At 39.6% G+C, this 9116-nt stretch overlaps 1 protein-coding gene across 1 annotated transcript; it reads right to left on the reverse strand.

The window, feature by feature from the left end:
- Window positions 1-1606: 1606 nt before the first annotated feature.
- On the reverse strand, window positions 1607-8873 carry RIDA (reactive intermediate imine deaminase A). Its single transcript, XM_084282971.1, has 6 exons — window positions 8764-8873; window positions 5898-6003; window positions 5310-5364; window positions 4447-4515; window positions 2965-3020; window positions 1607-2579 (listed from the first exon to the last, which is right to left on the reverse strand). The coding sequence occupies exons 1-6, from the start codon at window positions 8826-8828 to the stop codon at window positions 2511-2513; spliced, it is 420 nt and encodes a 139-aa protein (XP_084139097.1). The 5' UTR covers window positions 8829-8873; the 3' UTR covers window positions 1607-2510.
- Window positions 8874-9116: the final 243 nt, after the last annotated feature.

The following is a 9116-nucleotide window of genomic DNA, read 5'->3' on the forward strand; positions in this document are numbered from 1 at the left end:
AAATCCCAAAGTACCTGGTAGAACATGCAAAATTAAGAATTGCTTTGCTTTTATGAAACCAGAATGGAACCAGAGATTTTTTTTTTTTTAATTATTTTTCCTCTCTAAAGCTACATGTGATTGAAACAAACTTTAAATGGTGAAATTACTGTCACAGGCTGAATGGCAACTTCCTATTTTTCATGCTAGCAGCGCAGTCCAGCAAACAAAAAAAGCCACCTTTGTTTAACTTAGTTCCACTTTAAACAAGATTTCTTAAGTATTTTATACTTTGCTGAACAGGAGATATCCACAATACTTGCTTTTCATATTAGAGAATTATGGGGCTTTGCCTTTTTATTTAAAAATAGAATCAAGAAATATAATTCTACTTAAAAATTTAAAAAAGTTTTAAACATGTCTGTGGAAAGTTGATTTTATGTTAAGAACTGTTGTTACAGTTTTAAATAAAAGTTTACCTATTATTCAAGATTTTGTGTACCTGAAGGATACATATTTAGGTCTGAGACATTCAAGAAGCCATGCAACTGGAGTTCAGCTAAAAGCTAAATGATCTTATAGCTAGAAGTGAATTTTAATTCCTGTCTGTTTGCAGAATTTTCCTTACTTACTGATACAACCATTTTTAATGGAAATGGTATATTGACTCTTACTAGTTCCATCCAGCGTGCATTTTTTTTGGGGTGCTTCACTTACATTTCACTCTCAGTGTATACCTTACTGGAGACAGCAATGGTATATTCACATCCCTTTGTACCAGTCAGCAGCAGGAAAAATAAAAAATAAGAAGCAATTAACTAACTACATACATACTGCCATCTAGTGTTAGGTTTAAGATTGGCAGAGAGGCAGCACAGCACAAGTAAAGCAGGCAGGCATCATAGTAAAGAATGTTGTGAGAGGTAATAGGGGGATAGCTCTTGCTATTACCTAAGACTAAACTTAGGTCACGTTCAACACTACTGCAATCTGCTTGGGGAAATAATTCTGCAACAAAAAAAAGTTAAAGTACCGCTATGTGAGTAAAGTTGTAACAAACAAACATAAGTTGGGAATCTGTTTAAATAATTTAACTACATTTAATAACATTATTCTTAACTGACAAAATGAAGTAACATTTTCTGTTTCTTAGAAAATCATGTCAGAAAGTAGCTGGTAGTAACATGAAAACATCTGTTACTGTTTATGCTTCAGTGGGATTGCTTCTTAAGTTAGAGATGTATAATATAGAAGATACCAGTAGTATAGCCAAGGAGAGAGAGAAAGAGCAGAACCATGACTAATAGCCTTTATTTGTAGAAAGTTTGTATGTAGAAGAGCCAGATGCTTTTCTATGGTTATTGCTTGATAATTCAGATAGCAAACAATGTATATTCATTTACCCTGAATAAACCAATATTGTGTTTAGATACATGGCTGCGGGGGAAGACAGGGAATCATCTGTACAATGAGGTAGCTGACTTTTCAAAGTAGTTCTGTAAAAACATGGTATCCATTCCTACTGGCTTAGATAGAAAACGAATGCAGAGGGATAGAGTAACTTACTATCACCACCAGTATTGCTTAAACACCCCACCAAACAGATGCTTCTGTTCTTGATGGCAGAGAGAAAAATGCCAAGAACTGTAATGCTATGGTAGCGGAAAACTTTGTCTTGAAGGATTTTTCATCCTTTGCTATTAGGTAATAGGTAATTCAAACCAAAAGAATAGGTTTATAATTTCTTATTGAAGAAGCAAAATCAGGACTTCCTTTGTAATAGAGCATAAAAGCATTATCAGGAGAACAAAAAAGGTTGTTCCTAGAAAAGACAAGCACATTTTTAAAGATATAATTATCATTTATTGTTATTAAACAGGATGTTTTCCCTCATACAATTGGAATGTCTTTTTTTCCCCTCACCACAATATAGTAAAAGTTGAATTAGTATGAGAAAGACTATGAAAAAGGCTGCAGGTAGATTCATTTGTAGGTGATTTACAACTATGAGGACATTACTTCAGAGAAGCATCATTTTCTTCTTTCTGAAATGAATATTCACCCTCCTAAGAAATCACTTCTTTATGAACAAGATGTGAGCAACTTCCAACACTAATCTATTCTGTAAAGAAAGCGTTTAAGATAGTTTAGAAGTTAATACAACAGAATTCTCCAAAACACGGAAGTGAAAATGTATACTAATTCAAGTATTCTATTTTTCATTTCTGACCTTTTTCTTATTTAAAATAATTACTAAAAACCTACTGTTACAAGTCATTAGTTTTCCATGTCCAGATCACCCACAGTGTAACTGTCATACATCCACCTAAAATGAGTACTTTAGTATCTGAATACCTTGTCACCATCACAACATAAGGCCCCTGCTCTACGACCAGGCTCAATGGATTTTAGTAGTGCTTCCATGTGTTTCTGGGTAAGCTTGTATTTTATACAAGCTTGTATTTTATAGACCGCAAGGCCACGATCTGGAAGAAAGCACCTGTCCTAGGTGTAGGATACTCAGCCTTTCCTTATAGGGAGGCTGAAACATCCTGGATGGGTCCTTGGATGGCAATCGCTTCAATCTCAACTCGGGCACCCTGTGAGACAGCAATAAAGAAACATATTAGGAATTTAAAGCATCTATTTTACGAAGCAATTGGATATATAACATGACCTGATAAGAACAAAGAGCGACATTTTAAGGGGATTATATTTCTGACAGTGGTATTACTGATTTAGCAATGTTACCATTGAAAATTCACTTTACTCTTCCTTACATACCGGAAACCCTTACTTCTACAGTTGTAGCCATCTTCCATTACAGAGCAAGGTATCTCATTTCAGAACTCTTGTATGGGGGAATAAGACCAGCACACTTAAAAGAAAATACTATTTTATTCAATAAAATAATCATAATTGAAGCTATTACAGAAGAAAAGTTGCCATAATGTTTCAGAAGCAAGTACTTAAAGTGACACTTACTTTTGGCAAAGCAGCAACTTGATAGGCTGCTCTGGCTGGGAAATTGGACTTGAAGACTGTAATTGAAACAAAACCATCCACTAATCATTTAACTTTGCTTGATAAACCACACGGTTCTAAGTCATCTGTATAAAATGCAGTCACTAGAATGGTTTCAGGTTCAATTAGACAAGACAGATAAGCTTCTGTCCCAGCTTTCTTCTCCATCCACATCCTCTTTTTTTTTAAATTATATCACTGACTGTTCCAGTATCTCAACAAGCTACTCTTCATCACCAAGAAGGCAGCTTCAATTGTGATCTAGTGGACAGGGATAACTTGCACTCTGCTGACACTACATGGGTTTGACACCAACTTGGCTGAAACAGCAATATTGAACCAGTATGGTGATCAGCCAGTGCAAAGACTGGAGAGTGGGAGAGGGCTCTTTCACAGATAGAGCAAGAAGGAGAAACAGTGGCAGGAGTCATGAGAAGAGATCCCAGATTTGTGTAGAATTACCAGGGGTAAACCTTGCTCATATCAAAGGAAGGCAGACAAAATAGGCCCTGACTTAGTCCTCCATTCCCAATTAGGCCCGGAGCTCAAGCATACTAAAATAACAGGAAGAAAAGGCTATCAGTCAAGATATGAGCTGAATTTGCATAATTAAATATAAGTTTTTCTAGTGAGAGTTAACGCTAGGCTCAGAAATGGCACTTCCATGCTCCTGCACTAACAAAGTTAATAACTCACATCAAAGAACAGCAACAACAGCTTTCCTGAACAACAGGTAGGAGGTCTGTTTGGCAACAAGTAGCTAAGTATCCAGCTGGTCTGTTTTTCCTCCACTTAAACACACACAATTCCATCTTGAAATGCAGAAGACTGTACCGATAGCTCATGAATAAGAGACTTTATTCAGGACCAGGTGTTACTATCTAATTAAAACCCAAACCTACATAAATAAGGAACTTATGTGCAGAGCCTCCCAAATTCTTCTGCACAACATGGCTCACAAATCACCTACTTCAGCTTACATTCAGTTTAACCCAGCACTATTCTTGTATTCTGAAGTGCAGAAGGGTGACTCATCCTCATAAGTGAGCTTTGTCCCATAACAATAGCACAGAAATTATTAAAAGATAGAGATTTAAAGAAATAAAAATATACAACCTGAAATTAAGCATTTTAAGGCTGCCTACAACAGAATTATATTAGGAAAAACAGACCATCTATCAAAGCAAAAAGAAGTAGAAGATTAACTTGTAGGGTTGATTTTCATATGAAAAGTTAGTGGGATGGTAGGACATGAGTCCATATGAAATTCAGCTGTACTTGTTTGGGTGTTTGCAAGTAAATTGCTTTGATTTAATGTTGTATTTCTCATGAAATCCCTAATAACGTGGAACTAAATCACCTGAGTCATTAAAACACTGCTTACAGCAAGTGTAATTAGTTCTACAAGCCATAATGGTAAAACAAACAAAAAAAACCACTTACATTGTTTGTAAATATCGTTAATATCATTGAAGTCCTTCATGTCTGCCATCAAAACCGTAGTCTTCACAACTAGAAATTACATAACTGCAGTTATTTTGTGAGTTTCTTGCTTTTATTCCATGAATGTATCTCAAATATTATAAACATCTTGAAAAGTTTTCCAAACAGACATTGACCATTAGAGCTACCACCTACAGAAATACCTAAAAAAAGTATCTTAATAGCTAGTACATAAAACCATAAGGAATTATATATTCCTGGCCTGCTTTGAAAGTGACTGTTTTAAATTCCATTATGAAGCCCAATTCTAAAAGGCACCTAACTGATGAAGCAGGTTGATTTAAGAAAGCTATTGTAAGCCAACTGTTGGCAAAAAAAAATATATATAATATCTGCTGCCAAAAAGAGTCCATAAAATGACTGAAGATACAGTCTATGCTAGAATTTTTTACCCATGACTGCCTAAACCAATATTAATCCTGATTTGGCTCCACTATCAGATTCCGCTTCAAAAGACCAGGTAATGAAAGTGCCTAGAACATGAACACAACAGACATAAACCTGCTTTTACCAGAAGTAAGGTCTAGGACATTTAAAATGCCTGTAGTCAATTGCAGCTCTATCTACACCTGAGCTTCTTCAGTTAGAATCAAAAAAAGTTAGTATTATGGTCAGAAACTCTGGGGAAAAGTTAGTGTCCCATTGATACCCATCACATAAAGACTTGCACGTTGATTTTTTCCCTTTATAGCTATTTATAACAACTGTATATTTAGCAAAAAGGTTTATTTTATTTTAGAGGTCACTTTTTTTAATTGATGTGAAAATAATGACTTGTTTGCCATCCTCATAACAGCACCTACCATTGCCATAGTCACAGCCTGCAGCTTTCAGGATTTCTCCCATGTTCTTTAGAGCCTAATGAGAAATCAGATAAAAATATTTAAATATCAGCAAGGTTGTATTTAGGTAAGTATGTAAACATGAGTTGTAATCTAGCTACAGATCCACGTTGTAGTTCACCCAGCAAGCCTTCAACAGTCATCAGTGAGTAAAAAAAAAACAGAAATAGATTAAAAAGTAAATTAATGAAAGGGAACATCTAATAAACCCCCATCCATTCATTACATGCAAATGCAGGATGCAGCTCAATCTCATCCTAACTACTCACACAGCTTCTTTGCTGCTGGGGGAACAAATCTTCCCCCCACTCAAGCCACTGGGGTCAAACCTTTGTTCAAAACATTGATTCTTTCCTACTTGAAATAGATTCCTCCCTTGACCTCCAAGGTTGTTTGGATGGAAAATGACAGGGATGGGATGAAATTGCTTCTTATTTTACCTCACCTTGGAGGATGTGCAATGTGCTCTTTAGGATTCTACAATTTTTCATCAGTCTACATTTAAAAAAGCACAAGCCATTAAAAGGTTATTGCCAGAACACATCTTACCTGCTTAGCTTCTTCCTTTGCACCTCCGGAGACAAGCTGCCCACTGGAAGGCTCTATACCAATCTGTCCTGCAATGTACATGGTCCGGTCTACAAGCACTGCTTGGCTGAAAACAGAAGAGACATTTACTGTTGAAAACTTCCCCACCAAAAACATTTAACTATTCAAAAGCATTCCCTTGTAAGCACATTTCACATTTTCTTCAGTCATTTGTAAGATCTTGGAAATATAGGTTATCAGAGAACCATCTAGGTTGGAAAAGACCTTCAAAAATAGCAAGTCTGACCTGCTGAGTTCCATCACTAAACCACGCTGCTTGGTGCCATGGGTTACGCGTGCACAAGTTTGGACATAAACTGCATGTACAATCTGTGAGTGTTTGGTTCAGCTGGGACTGAACCACCCATGGAAGACAGCATAGCTCTGTCTTTGAGCTAACAAACCCTGGTTCTCAGGAAAGGATGAGTGCCCAATACTAACACAGCACTGCAGATAAATGGTGGGAGGCAGAGTATCTGTCCCAAGAGCAATCCCTCTCCTTTGCACCACATAACCCGAGTGACCCATTGGCTGGGTTAGCTCAGAAGACTGCAGAATTCGAGCTATTTGCTAACCATTTCTATGTAAACATCAGGTATGAAGTCGAGTTAGCAATTATTAACATCTTTAATTACCACAAAATTAAGAGATTAAAACAAAGACTTAAACCATCAATTACACAAGAGACATAGTTTACATCCCTCCAGCTGATAGCTAAAAATATTTCATAAAGAAATTAAAGAAAGGGTCTTCTCAAAATGTTTATGGTGTGTCAACACCATTTTTCTTATCTCTACCCATTCCACAAGAAAATTTATTGTTCTAACAGCTGAACAAGCCCCTGAAGTTACACAAACCAGAGATAGGCACCTCCCTGAACTACCTAAATTAGCAGCTTAGCTTCCCTTTTATGTCAGTGGAGAAAGAAAGCCATTCTTTCAGTTTTTACTACATCTCTTAATTGCTCAATCCATTGACTTTACATGGGCCTAACCTAATTTAGGGACTCAGTAAAATTATTACGGTTAAGCAATCTGAACAATGCCATCACTCCCATCTTCCCTGTCCAGGTAAAAACCCCTGTCCCACATTCCCCTACAATTCCATTATGGAAAAAAAGCCAGTAATTTATCCGATGGAGTAACATATCTTACATTGTTATTATTCTCTGCCATCAGCAACTACCTAAACTGGGATAAGACAAAATTATACCATTTAAAGAGAAACTAGCAAAAGAAATAGTTTTCTAGCTGATGCAGCCTAGATAGGAAATGCGTGCATGAGCACAACACAGATTCTTCTTTAACTGTTTTCTTTCTCAGCATATCGTGCTTTGTTTGAGGAACAGGCCCTCAGACCACAAGCTCGTGCTTCTGTTTCCTGTGTGGAGAACCACACAACAAGGAGATATTAGCTCTCTGATAAAAAATTGAGATTGTCTTAACCTGCTTATTATAAAGCAAATGACACCACAAAACATTTATCCTAACTGACCTTTGGACAATCCCAAATCATGTATAACTGGGTAGAAAAAAAAAAAAAAGCAGCAGCATCCTGAAGCCTTCCAATACCACTGCCAGACCAGCAGCATCCTTACAGATTCCTCTGCTCCTTGACTTTCTTTTCCCTTGTACGCTTCGCAGTGGAACCCCCTATTCACTGACACCAGTAACAATTCACAAAAAAAAAGTCAGGTTGTCTTTACCCAAAGGGCTGTAGATTAATATAAGAATAACATCTCTGCTGCTCAATAAAGGGAATACAAAATATGGTAAAAGTAGCACCCTGGAAGGCTGCAGCAGAACCAGGAACACAGCCCATAGACCCCAAACCTTCCCTCTACATTAAGCCCTCCTTCCCCTGTTCCCATGCTCAGAGCAGAAACACAGCAGTTTTTTTTCTTGTGCAATTTTTGCTCGCTGGACTTTGAAAAGCTGACTGGAACTCGATTAACTAAGTTAGTGATAAACTTATTGATGTTAGACCCACCATACCAGTAGCAGGCTGCATAGTAAGAAGCATTTCAGCAAGAACTACGAAGAAGCACAAAACACAGGAGTGCAGTTAATCCACAGCAGAAGTTGAGGGCTATGTTAAAGGCTAAGCCAGTGGGTGTGTGTGCAGCTGAGGAGCTGTTGCTTTCCCTGTCCCAGGTGCCCTGCAGAAGCGATGCCGAGCCCCTGGCTGCCATCCACCAGAAGTTAACCTTTAGGTCGTGGGGCTCTCTCTGCCTCTACCCTTGGTACTTTTCCATCTTTACAATTCCTATCGGGAACATCCAGCTTGAGGTTCAGAGCGTTCATTTTCACAGGAATGGAGACAGATAATGCTTTTGGAGGCATCAGGATGCTACAAGTAGTTTTAAAATCTAAGGAGCCTGTGTTTAGATGGGAAACCAAGCCTAACATGCCCAGAATGCATGACTAGGAACCCTTAGAAAACACCGGTAAAACCCCCTCAGTACCTTAGGAATAAGACTACAGCAATAAGTTTTCAGATTTAAGTAGCAAAGACAAGCCTTTTGGCGGATTATTTTTAAAATCTATGAACTTTGCCCCTCCAGTGCCTCCCAGGCAGACATTTTAGGGAGCCCCGCAGGCGGGCTGAAGCTCCCAGTGCCATTCCAGACCCACTCCCCTTGGGGGTCCCGGGACCCCACCGGCCCCACCACCCCCAGGGACAGGTCCACCCACCCCAAAACCACCCCATAACCCCCTTATAACCCCCCAAAACCACCCCATAACCTCTCAACCTCCCCACAACCGCCCCAAAAACCACCCCACAGCCTCCCACGGGGCAAAGCCCGCTACCCCCAGCCAGGGCACACCTGTAGGGACCCATCGCAGCGGGAGCCTTGGCAGTACTGATTATTTTCTTCACCAGACTCGCCATGGCTGCCCCTAATCCGTTCCTCTCCTCTGCCACCCGCCACCTCCTGACCCCCCTCCCCTTTTACCCTCCCCTTCTCCCTTCTCCCCCCTCCCCTCCCCGCAGCCCGCCCCGCGCCGCAGGGGCTTCTGGGAGATGTAGTCCGGGGAGGGTGGCTTTGGCGCGGCGCGCATGCGCACTCACCAGGCGGAGTGTGGTGAGGCGAGGCGGCGGCGTGCGGCGGGGCCGGTACCGGCACCGGCACCGGCACCGGGTGTTGTCCTCCCCCCCTGCTCCGTGTGTGTCCTTTCA

The sequence above is a fragment of the Netta rufina genome (assembly GCF_964035555.1).
Source record: "Netta rufina genome assembly, chromosome: 2".
In the NCBI taxonomy this organism is placed as follows: domain Eukaryota; kingdom Metazoa; phylum Chordata; class Aves; order Anseriformes; family Anatidae; genus Netta; species Netta rufina.